The sequence below is a fragment of the Paralichthys olivaceus genome, chromosome 19 (assembly GCF_024713975.1).
Source record: "Paralichthys olivaceus isolate ysfri-2021 chromosome 19, ASM2471397v2, whole genome shotgun sequence".
Lineage (NCBI taxonomy): Eukaryota > Metazoa > Chordata > Actinopteri > Pleuronectiformes > Paralichthyidae > Paralichthys > Paralichthys olivaceus.
In genome coordinates this window covers 20,247,379-20,264,372 of record NC_091111.1, presented here as the reverse complement: position 1 = coordinate 20,264,372, position 16,994 = coordinate 20,247,379, and the positions used below count along the sequence as shown (strand labels likewise).

Here is a 16,994-nt window from a genome sequence, read left to right as displayed (position 1 = left end):
TTATATAAGTATAATATATAATAAACATGTTTATATATTATGATTAGTCTCTTTTTATAATATTAATATATAACTTTATATGTATATATATATATAATAATATGTCATTTCTTATATAAAGTTTCTGCTCGACGACAATGAGGACGTTATACAACCGGAGCACCCGGTAACAGCGCTCAGCCAATCCCGAGACAGCTCTGGGGGGTGTGACCAATGGCAGAAGACTGACGTCCTCCCGGGCACGACAGACAGAGGCGTCATTGGCTGACGAAGACCCCGCCCACTGCCTTACTGACCGACATTCTGCACGAGCCACAGAAAAAACGAAGAAGAAGAAATGGAGCTCACAGCGACACCGTGTGGTGACAGGCTCCTGTTGTCATAGAGACAGAGCAGCTACCACACACACACAGACACACACACAGACACACACACAGACACACACACACACAGACACACACACAGACACAGACACACACACACAGACACACACACACTATTCTTCTTCGTAATGGGCGTGTCTAAATGTCGCTCTGACGTGTCTGAAGTCACATCTCGATGTTTCGTAAAGACTCGTTGTGAATCTTGTGTGACGTCACTTTCGGACTGTTTTGTAACTCTGACCCCCCCCCCCCCCTCAAAAACTTAAATGATGACTGAAGTGTTTCAGCTTTAAAGTTGAAAAAATGTAATTTTATGTTCATAAATACGATGAGAGAAGTTTTAGAAACTATGAAACTATTTGTATTGAATCTATCTGTTGATCTTTACAGGTGATTTTATTCCATTTGTGCCTTTTTCATTTAGAGTTGTAAAGACTCGTTGTGACTCTTGTGTGACGTCACTTTCGGACTGTTTTGTAACTCTGACCCCCCCCCCCAAACTAAGACTTGGATTTGTCCGCAGCCCGCGGATGTCACGTGAACGCGGCTCGCAGCCTGATTGGCTCCGCCGCAGCGTCACTTTAAAGAGCCGCGCTCTGATTGGTCAGCTGTGTTGAAGCGCCAAGATTCCAATAAAAGGAGAAGCGAAGAAGAAGCAGCTCCAGAGTCAGTGAGCCGCCATCAAACAAAGAAGAAGAAGCTCCAGAGTCAGTGAGCCGCCATCAAACAAAGAAGAAGAAGCTCCAGACTCAGTGAGCCGCCATCAAACAAAGAAGAAGAAGCTCCAGAAGAAGAAGCTCCAGAAGAAGCAGCTCCAGAAGAAGCAGCTCCAGAAGAAGCAGCTCCAGAAGAAGCAGCTCCAGAAGAAGCAGCTCCAGAAGAAGCAGCTCCAGACTCAGTGAGCCGCCATCAGTCTCTTCTTCGTCACCTTCTCTCTCGGCTTCAAGATGCTTCGTGCTCGCTCGGCTCTTTCCGCCAGAGAAGAGAACTCACTGTGCAGTCAGACCGACAACATGGCGCTGGACAAAGAAAACACGGTGAGACTTCTTCTTCGAGCTCAGACTGTCGGCGGCCATTGTCCTGATGTGTTCGCCCTGACTGAGCCGTGTCCCCGGGCTGCTCCGGTGTTTCCGGTAGTTTGTGGAGACTTGATCGAGTTGTGCTCTCTTGTGTTTTCAGCCTCCCAGTGGGAACACCTCCCGCATCCTGGCGTCGAAAACCGCGCGAAAAATCTTCTCTGACGCTGCGGTAAGTGAATCAGCTGAAAGCTTCAGGGTTTAAATCGTCATCACACACGTCACCTTTGTTCACGATGACGTCACAGAGCGGGAGTTTTTATTGTTTCTCACATGGCGCCTAAATGATGGTTGTGGCGCCAACCTGACGATCAGCCTTCAGCGTGACGTCACTTCCGCGGCTTCTGTTTTCATGTTCGTGTCAATGTTTGAATCACGTCAAACTTAATTAACACTGACGTCACATCAGGCTGTGCTCAATGTTGTGGTAGAAAATATGAAGGTCTGATGTTTGTGACATCACTGAGCTGCTGATCAATACACATCATCTACACACGAGCTTCATTCATCCAATAAAACGGTCTCAGACAAACATGTTGAGGTCAGAGTCTAAACTGTTTCTGTGGATTTTATACTTTTGTGGAGTTTGGACACACATGACACTTTTGTCAGACATGTCGTGAGGTTGATCACTGAAACGTGTCACGTTTAGTCTGAAGATCATTTTAAACATTTCAAACCAAGAAGATCAGCTCGTCTGCAGCTGAAGAACCAGAGAACCTCTGATGTTTGATCTGAACTCAACTTTCAGCTCTGAAAGACTCATTTCACTCAGAACCACGTGAACGCTCCCGTTACAAAATGAGCCTCTTCTGTTGTTTTTCAGCCCAAAGTCGTGAAGAAGAGCAGCAGCGAGGGGGAGGAGCCGCTGCTGAAAGAAAACCCGCAGCGCTTCGTCATCTTCCCCATCCAGTACCATGACATCTGGCAGATGTACAAGAAGGCCGAGGCATCTTTCTGGACCGCAGAGGAGGTAAGCGTGACAGCCGCTGCTCTCAGCGACGCCTCAGGGTAACGCGGCCGTCTTGACGTGGCGCTAACGGCTTATTTTTTGTGTCGCGCAGGTCGACCTGTCAAAGGATCTGCAGCACTGGGAGTCTCTGAAGGAGGAGGAGAGGTACTTCATCTCTCACGTGTTGGCGTTCTTCGCCGCCAGCGACGGCATCGTCAACGAGAACCTGGTGAGTGTGACCGAGCTGCGGTCTGAACTGGTTATTGCTGTGTTTTAAGTTTGTGATTGGACGTGTGTGATTCTGAACTCTCACCCTGTGACCACCAGGTGGAGCGCTTTACGCAGGAAGTGCAGGTGACCGAGGCCCGGTGTTTCTATGGTTTCCAGATCGCCATGGAGAACATCCACTCGGAGATGTATAGCCTTCTCATCGACACGTACATCAAGGAGCCCAAAGAGAGGTGAGCTCTCTACTGCCTCCTACTGTTTTCTCCCGGTCTGTGCTGTTGTCTGACGCTGCGTTCACTGCCCCTCAGAGAATACCTGTTCAACGCCATCGAGACTCTGCCGTGTGTGAAGAAGAAGGCCGACTGGGCGATCAACTGGATCGGCAACAACAAAGCCGCCTTTGGTAAAGCTGCTCGCCGTGAGCCCGCGTGATGTTGTGGTGCCTGATCGTTCAGGTTTGGTATTGATGATCTGCGTCTGCTATTGATCCTCCAGGAGAGCGGGTGGTGGCCTTCGCGGCAGTGGAGGGAATCTTCTTCTCTGGTTCGTTCGCTTCCATCTTCTGGCTGAAGAAGAGAGGTCTCATGCCCGGCCTGACCTTCTCCAACGAGCTCATCAGCAGAGATGAGGTGAGCGCCTCGCACTAACGCCACGCCCCCCATGACCAGCCACTAACTGATCTGCTTGTTTACTGCGTCCGTCCGTTGATCACAGTTCATTCATCGTGATCAATCAAATTGTCAGCAGTTGATCCATAATGAGAATATGAGACAGACGATGTTGTTGTGAACCAGCAGCAGGAAGATGTGGTCGAGTTAATGACGCCACGTTGAAAACATCAAGTCAAAGTAATGAATGATGAACGAGTCACAAACGACCGGAGGAGTAAAGAGATGAACTCTGTGGATGTTCAGACAATAGAAAGTGTTTACGTGAAGTTCATTCTAGTTTTGTTTGTCACTTTTTCTTCTGGTCTGTCATGAACTGACAGATGCTCTTTGTGCTCGTGACCTCTGACCCTGACTCAGCTTTAACTCGGGGGTGTGCTCGTATAAACAGCGTGTTTTGTGACTGTGCTGCGTTCAGGGTCTGCACTGTGACTTCGCCTGTCTGATGTTCAAACACCTGCTCAACAAGCCGTCCAAAGAAACCGTCACCAGCATCATCAAGAACGCCGTGGCCATCGAGCAGGTCGGTCTGCAGGGCGCGCCCTCACCCACGTGACGCATCAATGCGTGTTTGTCGACCACTGAACTGTTTGTTGACCTGTTGTGTTTATTTGTGCGTCAGGAGTTCCTGACGGAGGCTCTGCCCGTGAAGCTGATCGGGATGAACTGTGAACTCATGAAGCAGTACATCGAGTTTGTGGCCGACCGACTGATGCTGGAGCTCGGCTTCGCCAAGGTAACCACCCGGGGTCTGTGGGCCGCAGGGGCGGGGTCTGTGATGATGAGAAGCGCAGGGGTACGGACCTCAGCCAGTGATGGGGGCTGAGTGCTGCTGCTGCAGTCTGATCAGAGGACGAGTGGTTCACTGACGGACGCCAGCAGCACGAGACAGACGCCACACTGAACAGACCCCGACTACACTGTTGTAGAGTCGTTAGTGAAAATGAGAAGCTGCTCAGATATTTCAAGTGTTGAACAGAGAGTAAACTGACGTCTGGTCTCCGCAGATCTATCGGGTGGAGAACCCCTTCGACTTCATGGAGAACATCTCTCTGGAGGGAAAGACCAACTTCTTTGAGAAGCGTGTGGGCGAGTACCAGAGGATGGGCGTCATGTCCGGCCCCACGGACAACACCTTCAGACTCGACGCAGACTTCTGAGGCCGTGGCCGGACCAACCACCGCTAGGCCACACGTTCCAGCCGCCGCTCGAGGCCGTCGCTGACCTCTGCTGGAAGAAGATAGACTTTTCACTGTAATTCAACATAATCCGGTGTCCCAGAGGATGCTGGGATTGACCCCAGCCTTTTAACTGGCAGCAGTATGAAAGGTGAATGTATACATGTGGGTTTTAGTTTGTACAGGACATTTTATGAACTAAAGGATCATTATGTTTCCAAATGATAACATGTAAATAACTATTTTTTATCCCTGTTTTTTGAAAATTTTAGACGGTAGTCTGACATTTGTCCTGAACTATCAAATGTACAGTTTTTAGTTTTAATGTAAACACTTTTTGTAATAAAACTTGTATAAACAAGACTGTTGTTTTTATTAACAAGAGCTGTTTAATTAAAAAGTCTAACAAGACGAAAACTCTCTAAAAGTCTAATGATCAAAAGAAAAGTCTTTAAAAGTCTAATGATCAAAAGAAAAGTCTTTAAAAGTCTAACGATTAGAAGAAAAGTCTCTAAAAGTCTAAAGCCTAGTTTATGCTTCTGCGTCACGTCGACGCCGTACCTACGCCGTCAGTCGTTGAGCATTCGAAGTTCTGCGTCGAGGGAACGCGTTGCTCTGCAATTCACCGCCATGCCGCTAGGGGGTGTAGCGGTGTGTTTGTGTGGTTATAGCCGAATCCTCGCTTTTTCTTCCGTAAAGTAAACAATGGCGACCGAGGTGGAGCAGCTGTATTAGTTGTTGGAGCTCATCAATATTGAAGAACAAATGCTTATATTGCAAATGTTGAAGCGCAAGCTACAAAGAAAACGTTTGCGGAGCTGGTTTTTACGACGAGGAAGAAAGACCGGAAAAGCAACTGCCGGAACTTACGTTCGGAGCGGACCAATCACAGCGCTTACGGTCCGCGTCGACGTCCGCGTAGTTACGATTTTTGGGAGGCGCACGTCAGGCTACGGCGTAGGGGTCTGCGTCTACGCCGTAGGTACGCCGTAGGTACGGCGTAGGTACGGCGTCGACGTGACGCAGAAGCATAAACTAGGCTTAATGATTAGAAGAAAAGTCTTTAAAAGTAACGATTAGAAGAAAAGTCTCTAAAAGTCTAATGATTGGAAGAAAACTCTCTAAAATTCTTAGAGATTTGAAGAAAACTCTCTAAAAGTCTAACAATTAGAAGAAAAGTCTCTAAAAGTCTAATGATTAGAAGAAAAGTCTCTAAAAGTCTAATGATTAGAAGAAAAGTCTCTAAAAGTCTAACGATTCAAAGAAAAGTCTCTAAAAGTCTAACGATAAGAAGAAAAGTCTCTAAAAGTCTAACGATTAGAAGAAAAGTCTCTAAAATTCTTAGAGATTAGAAGAAAAGTCTCTAAAAGTCTAACGATTCAAAGAAAAGTCTCTAAAAGTCTAATGATTTGAAGAAAAGTCTCTAAAAGTCTAACGATTAGAAGAAAAGTCTCTAAAAGTCTAACGATTCAAAGAAAAGTCCCTAAAAGTCTAATGATTCGAAGAAAAGTCTTTAAAAGTCTAACGATTAGAAGAAAAGTCTCTAAAAGTCTAATGATTTTAAGAAAAGTCTTTAAAAGTCTAACGATCAAAAGAAAAGTCTAATGATTTGAAGAAAAGTCTTTAAAAGTCTAATGATAAGAAGAAAAGTCTCTAAAATTCTTAGAGATTAGAAGAAAAGTCACTAAAAGTCTAACGATAAGAAGAAAAAACTTTTAAAGTCTAACGATAAGAAGAAAAGTCTCTAAAAGTCTAACGATTAGAAGAAAAGTCTCTAAAATTCTTAGAGATTAGAAGAAAAGTCTCTAAAAGTCTAACGATTCAAAGAAAAGTCTCTAAAAGTCTAATGATTTGAAGAAAAGTCTCTAAAAGTCTAACGATTAGAAGAAAAGTCTCTAAAATTCTTAGAGATTAGAAGAAAAGTCTCTAAAAGTCTAACAATTAGAAGAAAACTCTCTAAAAGTCTAACGATTAGAAGAAAAGTCTCTAAAAGTCTAATGATTTGAAGAAAAGTCTTTAAAAGTCTAACGATTAGAAGAAAAGTCTCTAAAATTCTTAGAGATTAGAAGAAAACTCTCTAAAAGTCTAACGATAAGAAGAAAAGTCTCTAAAAGTCTAATGATTAGAAGAAAAGTCTTTAAAAGTCTAATGATAAGAAGAAAAGTCTCTAAAATTCTTAGAGATTAGAAGAAAAGTCTCTAAAAGTCTAATGATTAGAAGAAAAGTCTTTAAAAGTCTAATGATTAGAAGAAAAGTCTCTAAAAGTCTAATGATTAGAAGAAAAGTCTCTAAAAGTCTAATGATTAGAAGAAAAGTCTCTAAAAGTCTAACGATTAGAAGAAAAGTCTCTAAAAGTCTAACGATTAGAAGAAAAGTCTCTAAAAGTCTAACGATTCAAAGAAAAGTCTCTAAAAGTCTAACGATAAGAAGAAAAGTCTCTAAAAGTCTAACGATTAGAAGAAAAGTCTCTAAAATTCTTAGAGATTAGAAGAAAAGTCTCTAAAAGTCTAACGATTCAAAGAAAAGTCTCTAAAAGTCTAAAGATTTGAAGAAAAGTCTCTAAAAGTCTAACGATTAGAAGAAAAGTCTCTAAAAGTCTAACGATTCAAAGAAAAGTCCCTAAAAGTCTAATGATTCGAAGAAAAGTCTTTAAAAGTCTAACGATTAGAAGAAAAGTCTCTAAAAGTCTAATGATTTTAAGAAAAGTCTTTAAAAGTCTAACGATCAAAAGAAAAGTCTAATGATTTGAAGAAAAGTCTTTAAAAGTCTAATGATAAGAAGAAAAGTCTCTAAAATTCTTAGAGATTAGAAGAAAAGTCACTAAAAGTCTAACGATAAGAAGAAAAAACTTTTAAAGTCTAACGATAAGAAGAAAAGTCTCTAAAAGTCTAACAATTAGAAGAAAAGTCTCTAAAATTCTTAGAGATTAGAAGAAAAGTCTCTAAAAGTCTAACGATTCAAAGAAAAGTCTCTAAAAGTCTAATGATTTGAAGAAAAGTCTCTAAAAGTCTAACGATTAGAAGAAAAGTCTCTAAAATTCTTAGAGATTAGAAGAAAAGTCTCTAAAAGTCTAACAATTAGAAGAAAACTCTCTAAAAGTCTAACGATTAGAAGAAAAGTCTCTAAAAGTCTAATGATTTGAAGAAAAGTCTTTAAAAGTCTAACGATTAGAAGAAAAGTCTCTAAAATTCTTAGAGATTAGAAGAAAACTCTCTAAAAGTCTAACGATTAGAAGAAAAGTCTCTAAAAGTCTAATGATTAGAAGAAAAGTCTTTAAAAGTCTAATGATAAGAAGAAAAGTCTCTAAAATTCTTAGAGATTAGAAGAAAAGTCTCTAAAAGTCTAATGATTAGAAGAAAAGTCTTTAAAAGTCTAATGATTAGAAGAAAAGTCTCTAAAAGTCTAATGATTAGAATAAAAGTCTCTAAAAGTCAAATGATTAGAAGAAAAGTCTTTAAAAGTCTAATGATAAGAAGAAAAGTCTCTAAAATTCTTAGAGATTAGAAGAAAACTCTCTAAAAGTCTAACGATTAGAAGAAAAGTCTTTAAAAGTCTAATGATAAGAAGAAAAGTCTCTAAAATTCTTAGAGATTAGAAGAAAACTCTCTAAAAGTCTAACGATTAGAAGAAAAGTCTTTAAAAGTCTAATGATAAGAAGAAAAGTCTCTAAAAGTCTAACGATTCAAAGAAAAGTCTCTAAAATTCTTAGAGATTAGAAGAAGTCTTTAAAAGTCTAATGATTAGAAGAAAAGTCTCTAAAAGTCTAACGATTAGAAGAAAAGTCTCTAAAATTCTTAGAGATTAGAAGAAAAGTCTCTAAAAGTCTAATGATTTGAAGAAAAGTTTCTAAAAGTCTAATGATTTGAAGAAAAGTCTTTAAAAGCCTAATGATCAAAAGAAAAGTCTCTAAAAGTCTAACGATAAGAAGAAAAAACTTTTCAAGTCTAACGATAAGAAGAAAAGTCTCTAAAAGTCTAATGATTAGAAGAAAAGTCTTTAAAAGTCTAATGCTAAGAAGAAAAGTCTTTAAAAGTCTAACGATCAAAAGAAAAGTCTCTAAAAGTCTAACGATAAGAAGAAAAAACTTTTCAAGTCTAACGATAAGAAGAAAAGTCTCTAACAGTCTAACGATAAGAAGAAAAAACTTTTAAAGTCTAACGATAAGAAGAAAACTCTCTAAAAGTCTAACGATTAGAAGAAAAGTCTCTAAAAGTCTAACGATTCAAAGGAAAGTCTCTAAAAGTCTAATGATTAGAAGAAAACTCTATAAAAGACTAATGATAAGAAGAAAAGTCTCTAAAAGTCTAACGATTAGAAGAAAAGTCTTTAAAAGTCTAATGATAAGAAGAAAAGTCTCTAAAAGTCTAATGATTGGAAGAAAATTCTCTAAAAGTCTAATGATAAGAAGAAAAGTCTCTAAAAGTCTAACGATCAAAAGAAAAGTCTAATGATTTGAAGAAAAGTCTTTAAAAGTCTAATGATTTGAAGAAAAGTCTTTAAAAGTCTAACGATTAGAAGAAAAGTCTCTAAAAGTCTAACGATTAGAAGAAAAGTCTTTAAAAGTCTAACGATAAGAAGAAAACTCTATAAAAGTCTAATGATAAGAAGAAAACTCTCTAAAATTCTTAGAGATTAGAAGAAAAGTCTCTAAAAGTCTAATGATTAGAAGAAAAGTCTTTAAAAGTCTAATGATTGGAAGAAAAGTCTCTAAAAGTCTAACGATTAGAAGAAAAGTCTCTAAAAGTCTAATGATTTGAAGAAAAGTCTCTAAAAGTCTAATGATAAGAAGAAAACTCTCTAAAAGTCTAACGATTAGAAGAAAAGTCTCTAAAAGTCTAATGATTTGAAGAAAAGTCTCTAAAAGTCTAACGATTAGAAGAAAAGTCTCTAAAAGTCTAATGATTTGAAGAAAAGTCTTTAAAAGTCTAATGATTAGAAGAAAAGTCTTTAAAAGTCTAACGATTAGAAGAAAACTCTATAAAAGTCTAATGATAAGAAGAAAAGTCTCTAAAATTCTTAGAGATTAGAAGAAAACTCTCTAAAAGTCTAACGATTAGAAGAAAAGTCTCTAAAAGTCTAACAATTAGAAGAAAACTCTCTAAAAGTCTAACGATTAGAAGAAAAGTCTCTAAAAGTCTAATGATTAGAATAAAAGTCTCTAAAAGTCTAATGATTTGAAGAAAAGTCTCTAAAAGTCTAATGATTAGAAGAAAAGTCTCTAAAAGTCTAATGATAAGAAGAAAAGTCTTTAAAAGTCTAACGATAAAAAGAAAAAACTTTTAAAGTCTAACGATTAGAAGAAAACTCTTTAAAAGTCTAATGATTAGAAGAAAACTCTCTAAAAGTCTAACAATTAGAAGAAAACTCTCTTAAAGTCTAATGATTAGAAGAAAAGTCTCTAAAAGTCTAACGATTAGAAGAAAACTCTATAAAAGTCTAATGATAAGAAGAAAAGTCTCTAAAATTCTTAGAGATTAGAAGAAAACTCTCTAAAAGTCTAACGATTAGAAGAAAAGTCTCTAAAAGTCTAATGATTAGAATAAAAGTCTCTAAAAGTCTAATGATTTGAAGAAAAGTCTCTAAAAGTCTAATGATTAGAAGAAAAGTCTCTAAAAGTCTAATGATAAGAAGAAAAGTCTTTAAAAGTCTAACGATAAAAAGAAAAAACTTTTAAAGTCTAACGATTAGAAGAAAACTCTTTAAAAGTCTAACGATTAGAGGAAAAGTCTCTAAAAGTCTAACGATTAGAAGAAAAGTCTCTAAAAGTCTTAGAGATTAGAAGAAAAGTCTCTAAAAGTCTAACGATTAGAAGAAAAGTCTTTAAAAGTCTAACGATTAGAAGAAAAGTCTCTAAAATTCTTAGGGATTAGAAGAAAACTCTCTAAAAGTCTAATGATTTGAAGAAAAGTCTTTAAAAGTCTAACGATCAAAATAAAAGTCTCTAAAAGTCTAATGATTTGAAGAAAAGTCTCTAAAAGTCTAATGATTAGAAGAAAAGTCTTTAAAAGTCTAACGATCAAAAGAAAAGTCTCTAAAAGTCTAACGATAAGAAGAAAAAACTTTTAAAGTCTAATGATAAGAAGAAAAGTCTCTAAAAGTCTAATGATTTGAAGAAAAGTCTTTAAAAGTCTAACGATCGAAAGAAAAGTCTCTAAAAGTCTAACGATAAGAAGATAAAACTTTTAAAGTCTAACGATAAGAAGAAAACTCTCTAAAAGTCTAACGATTAGAGGAAAAGTCTCTAAAAGTCTAACGATTAGAAGAAAAGTCTCTAAAAGTCTTAGAGATTAGAAGAAAAGTCTCTAAAAGTCTAACGATTAGAAGAAAAGTCTTTAAAAGTCTAACGATTAGAAGAAAAGTCTTTAAAAGTCTAACGATTAGAAGAAAAGTTTCTAAAAGTCTAATGATTTGAAGAAAAGTCTCTAAAAGTCTAACGATTAGAAGAAAAGTCTTTAAAAGTCTAACGATTAGAAGAAAAGTCTCTAAAATTCTTAGGGATTAGAAGAAAACTCTCTAAAAGTCTAATGATTTGAAGAAAAGTTTCTAAAAGTCTAATGATTTGAAGAAAAGTCTTTAAAAGCCTAACGATCAAAAGAAAAGTCTTTAAAAGCCTAACGATCAAAAGAAAAGTCTCTAAAAGTCTAACGATTAGAAGAAAAGTCTTTAAAAGTCTAATGATTAGAAGAAAAGTCTCTAAAAGTCTAACAATTAGAAGAAAAGTCTCTAAAAGTCTAATGATTTGAAGAAAAGTCTCTAAAAGTCTAATGATTTGAAGAAAAGTCTTTAAAAGTCTAACGATTAGAAGAAAAGTCTTTAAAAGTCTAACGATTAGAAGAAAAGTCTCTCAAAGTCTAGTGATTAGAAGAAAACTCTTTAAAAGTCTAATGATAAGAAGAAAAGTCTCTAAAAGTCTAATGATTTGAAGAAAAGTCTTTAAAAGTCTAACGATTCAAAGAAAAGTCTCTAAAAGTCTAATGATTAGAAGAAAAGTCTTTAAAAGTCTAATGATAAGAAGAAAAGTTTAAAAGTCTAACGATTCAAAGAAAAGTCTCTAAAAGTCTAATGATTCGAAGAAAACTCTATAAAAGTCTAATGATAAGAAGAAAACTCTCTAAAATTCTTAGAGATTAGAAGAAAAGTCTCTAAAAGTCTAACGATTAGAAGAAAAGTCTCTAAAAGTCTAATGATTTGAAGAAAAGTCTTTAAAAGTCTAACGATCAAAAGAAAACTCTCTAAAAGTCTAACGATAAGAAGATAAAACTTTTAAAGTCTAACGATAAGAAGAAAACTCTATAAAACTCTAATGATAAGAAGAAAACTCTCTAAAATTCTTAGAGATTAGAAGAAAAGTCTCTAAAAGTCTAATGATTGGAAGAAAAGTCTCTAAAAGTCTAATGATTTGAAGAAAAGTCTTTAAAAGTCTAACGATTAGAAGAAAAGTCTCTAAAAGTCTAACAATTAGAAGAAAAGTCTCTAAAAGTCTAATGATTTGAAGAAAAGTCTCTAAAAGTCTAATGATTTGAAGAAAAGTCTTTAAAAGTCTAACGATTAGAAGAAAAGTCTTTAAAAGTCTAACGATTAGAAGAAAAGTCTCTAAAAGTCTAACAATTAGAAGAAAAGTCTCTAAAAGTCTAATGATTTGAAGAAAAGTCTTTAAAATTCTTAGAGATTAGAAGAAAACTCTCTAAAAGTCTAATGATTGGAAGAAAATTCTCTAAAAGTCTAATGATAAGAAGAAAAGTCTCTAAAATTCTTAGAGATTAGAAGAAAACTCTTTAAAAGTCTAATGATTAGAAGAAAACTCTATAAAAGTCTAACGATTAGAAGAAAACTCTCTAAAATTCTTAGAGATTAGAAGAAAAGTCTCTAAAAGTCTAACGATTAGAAGAAAAGTCTCTAAAAGTCTAATGATTTGAAGAAAAGTCTTTAAAATTCTTAGAGATTAGAAGAAAAGTCTCTTAAAGTCTAATGATTAGAAGAAAAGTCTCTAAAAGTCTAACAATTAGAAGAAAAGTCTCTAAAAGTCTAACGATTAGAAGAAAAGTCTCTAAAAGTCTAATGATTTGAAGAAAAGTCTCTAAAAGTCTAATGATTAGAAGAAAAGTCTCTAAAATTCTTAGAGATTAGAAGAAAACTCTCTAAAGGTCTAACAATTAGAAGAAAAGTCTCTAAAAGTCTAACGATTAGAAGAAAAGTCTCTAAAAGTCTAATGATTTGAAGAAAAGTCTCTAAAAGTCTAATGATTTGAAGAAAAGTCTCTAAAAGTCTAACGATTCAAAGGAAAGTCTCTAAAAGTCTAATGATTAGAAGAAAACTCTATAAAAGTCTAACGATAAGAAGAAAACTATAAAAGTCTAATGATAAGAAGAAAACTCTAAAATTCTTAGAGATTAGAAGAAAAGTCTCTAAAAGTCTAATGATTTGAAGAAAAGTTTCTAAAAGTCTAATGATTTGAAGAAACGTCTTTAAAAGTCTAACGATCAAAAGAAAAGTCTCTAAAAGTCTAATGATAAGAAGAAAACTCTTTAAAAGTCTAATGATTGGAAGAAAACTCTCTAAAAGTCTAACGATTAGAAGAAAAGTCTCTAAAAGTCTAACGATAAGAAGAAAACTCTCTAAAAGTCTAATGATTAGAAGAAAACTCTATAAAAGTCTAACGATAAGAAGAAAACTATAAAAGTCTAATGATAAGAAGAAAACTCTAAAATTCTTAGAGATTAGAAGAAAAGTCTCTAAAAGTCTAATGATTTGAAGAAAAGTTTCTAAAAGTCTAATGATAAGAAGAAAACTCTCTAAAAGTCTAACGATAAGAAGAAAAGTCTTTAAAAGTCTAACGATCAAAAGAAGTCTCTAAAAGTCTAATGATAAGAAGAAAAAACTTTTAAAGTCTAACGATAAGAAGAAAACTCTCTAAAAGTCTAATGATTGGAAGAAAAGTCTCTAAAAGTCTAATGATAAGAAGAAAACTCTCTAAAAGTCTAACGATAAGAAGAAAACTCTCTAAAAGTCTAATGATAAGAAGAAAACTCTCTAAAAGTCTAATGATTTGAAGAAAAGTCTCTAAAAGTCTAACGATTAGAAGAAAACTATAAAAGTCTAATGATAAGAAGAAAACTCTAAAATTCTTAGAGATTAGAAGAAAAGTCTCTAAAAGTCTAATGATTAGAAGAAAACTCTATAAAAGTCTAACGATAAGAAGAAAACTATAAAAGTCTAATGATAAGAAGAAAACTCTAAAATTCTTAGAGATTAGAAGAAAAGTCTCTAAAAGTCTAATGATTTGAAGAAAAGTTTCTAAAAGTCTAATGATTTGAAGAAACGTCTTTAAAAGTCTAACGATCAAAAGAAAACTCTCTAAAAGTCTAACGATAAGAAGAAAAAACTTTTAAAGTCTAACGATAAGAAGAAAACTCTCTAAAAGTCTAATGATAAGAAGAAAACTCTCTAAAAGTCTAACGATTAGAAGAAAACTCTCTAAAAGTCTAATGATAAGAAGAAAACTCTCTAAAAGTCTAACGATTAGAAGAAAACTCTCTAAAAGTCTAACGATTAGAAGAAAAGTCTCTAAAAGTCTAATGATTAGAAGAAAAGTCTTTAAAAGTCTAACGATAAGAAGAAAACTCTCTAAAAGTCTAATGATAAGAAGAAAACTCTCTAAAAGTCTAACGATTAGAAGAAAACTCTCTAAAAGTCTAATGATTCAAAGAAAAGTCTTTAAAAGTCTAATGATTAGAAGAAAAGTCTCTAAAAGTCTAATGATTAGAAGAAAAGTCTTTAAAAGTCTAACGATCAAAAGAAAAGTCTCTAAAAGTCTAACGATAAGAAGAAAAAACTTTTAAAGTCTAACGATAAGAAGAAAAGTCTCTAAAAGTCTAATGATTTGAAGAAAAGTCTTTAAAAGTCTAACGATCGAAAGAAAAGTCTCTAAAAGTCTAACGATAAGAAGAAAACTATAAAAGTCTAATGATAAGAAGAAAACTCTAAAATTCTTAGAGATTAGAAGAAAAGTCTCTAAAAGTCTAATGATTTGAAGAAAAGTTTCTAAAAGTCTAATGATTTGAAGAAAAGTCTCTAAAAGTCTAATGATTTGAAGAAAAGTTTCTAAAAGTCTAATGATTTGAAGAAACGTCTTTAAAAGTCTAACGATCAAAAGAAAAGTCTCTAAAAGTCTAATGATAAGAAGAAAACTCTTTAAAAGTCTAATGATTGGAAGAAAAGTCTCTAAAAGTCTAATGATAAGAAGAAAACTCTCTAAAAGTCTAACGATAAGAAGAAAAGTCTTTAAAAGTCTAACGATCAAAAGAAAAGTCTCTAAAAGTCTAATGATAAGAAGAAAACTCTTTAAAAGTCTAATGATTGGAAGAAAAGTCTCTAAAAGTCTAATGATAAGAAGAAAACTCTCTAAAAGTCTAACGATTAGAAGAAAACTCTCTAAAAGTCTAATGATTCAAAGAAAAGTCTTTAAAAGTCTAATGATTAGAAGAAAAGTCTTTAAAAGTCTAATGATAAGAAGAAAAGTCTCTAAAAGTCTAATGATTAGAAGAAAAGTCTCTAAAAGTCTAATGATAAGAAGAAAACTCTCTAAAAGTCTAACGATTAGAAGAAAAGTCTTTAAAAGTCTAATGATAAGAAGAAAAGTCTCTAAAAGTCTAATGATAAGAAGAAAACTCTCTAAAAGTCTAACGATTAGAAGAAAAGTCTCTAAAAGTCTAACGATTCAAAGAAAAGTCTCTAAAAGTCTAATGATTAGAAGAAAAGTCTTTAAAAGTCTAATGATAAGAAGAAAAGTCTTTAAAAGTCTAACGATCAAAAGAAAAGTCTCTAAAAGTCTAACGATAAGAAGAAAAAACTTTTAAAGTCTAACGATAAGAAGAAAAGTCTCTAAAAGTCTAATGATAAGAAGATAAAACTTTTAAAGTCTAACGATAAGAAGAAAACTCTATAAAACTCTAATGATAAGAAGAAAACTCTCTAAAAGTCTAACGATTAGAAGAAAAGTCTCTAAAAGTCTAACGATTAGAAGAAAAGTCTCTAAAAGTCTTAGAGATTAGAAGAAAAGTCTCTAAAAGTCTGACGATTAGAAGAAAAGTCTTTAAAAGTCTAACGATTAGAAGAAAAGTCTCTAAAATTCTTAGGGATTAGAAGAAAACTCTCTAAAAGTCTAATGATTTGAAGAAAAGTCTTTAAAAGCCTAACGATCAAAAGAAAAGTCTTTAAAAGCCTAACGATCAAAAGAAAAGTCTCTAAAAGTCTAACGATTAGAAGAAAACTCTTTAAAAGTCTAATGATTTGAAGAAAAGTCTCTAAAAGTCTAACGATTCAAAGAAAACTCTCTCAAAGTCTAATGATTAGAAGAAAACTCTCTAAAAGTCTAATGATTTGAAGAAAAGTCTTTAAAAGTCTAACGATTCAAAGAAAAGTCTCTAAAAGTCTAATGATTAGAAGAAAACTCTCTAAAAGTCTAATGATTAGAAGAAAAGTCTTTAAAAGTCTAATGATAAGAAGAAAAGTCTTTAAAAGTCTAACGATTAGAAGAAAAGTCTTTAAAAGTCTAATGATTAGAAGAAAAGTCTTTAAAAGTCTAACGATTCAAAGAAAAGTCTCTAAAAGTCTAATGATTCGAAGAAAACTCTATAAAAGTCCAATGATAAGAAGAAAACTCTCTAAAATTCTTAGAGATTAGAAGAAAAGTCTCTAAAAGTCTAATGATTTGAAGAAAAGTCTTTAAAAGTCTAACGATCAAAAGAAAACTCTCTAAAAGTCTAACGATAAGAAGATAAAACTTTTAAAGTCTAACGATAAGAAGAAAACTCTATAAAACTCTAATGATAAGAAGAAAACTCTCTAAAAGTCTAACGATTAGAAGAAAAGTCTCTAAAAGTCTAATGATTCGAAGAAAAGTCTCTAAAAGTCTAACGATCAAAAGAAAAGTCTCTAAAAGTGTAATGATAAGAAGAAAACTCTCTAAAAGTCTAACGATAAGAAGAAAAGTCTTTAAAAGTCTAACGATCAAAAGAAGTCTCTAAAAGTCTAATGATAAGAAGAAAAAACTTTTAAAGTCTAACGATAAGAAGAAAACTCTCTAAAAGTCTAACGATTAGAAGAAAACTCTCTAAAAGTCTAACGATTAGAAGAAAACTCTCTAAAAGTCTAATGATTCAAAGAAAAGTCTTTAAAAGTCTAACGATTCAAAGAAAAGTCTCTAAAAGTCTAATGATTAGAAGAAAAGTCTTTAAAAGTCTAATGATAAGAAGAAAAGTCTTTAAAAGTCTAACGATCAAAAGAAAAGTCTCTAAAAGTCTAACGATAAGAAGAAAAAACTTTTAAAGTCTAACGATAAGAAGAAAAGTCTCTAAAAGTCTAATGATTTGAAGAAAAGTCTTTAAAAGTCTAACGATCGAAAGAAAAGTCTCTAAAAGTCTAACGATAAGAAGATAAAACTTTTAAAGTCTAACGATAAGAAGAAAACTCTATAAAAGTCTAATGATAAGAAGAAAACTCTCTAAAAG

General features: G+C 34.0%; 1 protein-coding gene and 1 non-coding gene across 2 annotated transcripts; both read left to right on the top strand.

The window, feature by feature from the left end:
* The first annotated feature begins 1,017 nt into the window (after nucleotides 1-1,017).
* On the top strand, nucleotides 1,018-4,846 carry rrm2 (ribonucleotide reductase regulatory subunit M2). Its single transcript, XM_069514531.1, has 12 exons — nucleotides 1,018-1,125; nucleotides 1,164-1,181; nucleotides 1,254-1,420; nucleotides 1,563-1,631; nucleotides 2,286-2,432; nucleotides 2,524-2,640; nucleotides 2,739-2,872; nucleotides 2,948-3,042; nucleotides 3,135-3,268; nucleotides 3,726-3,830; nucleotides 3,930-4,043; nucleotides 4,315-4,846. The coding sequence occupies exons 3-12, from the start codon at nucleotides 1,331-1,333 to the stop codon at nucleotides 4,465-4,467; spliced, it is 1,158 nt and encodes a 385-aa protein (XP_069370632.1). The 5' UTR covers nucleotides 1,018-1,125; nucleotides 1,164-1,181; nucleotides 1,254-1,330; the 3' UTR covers nucleotides 4,468-4,846.
* On the top strand, nucleotides 4,080-4,216 carry LOC138405687 (small nucleolar RNA SNORD94). Its single transcript, XR_011239488.1, has one exon. It is a non-coding gene; the product is annotated as a small nucleolar RNA SNORD94 (small nucleolar RNA).
* Nucleotides 4,847-16,994: the final 12,148 nt, after the last annotated feature.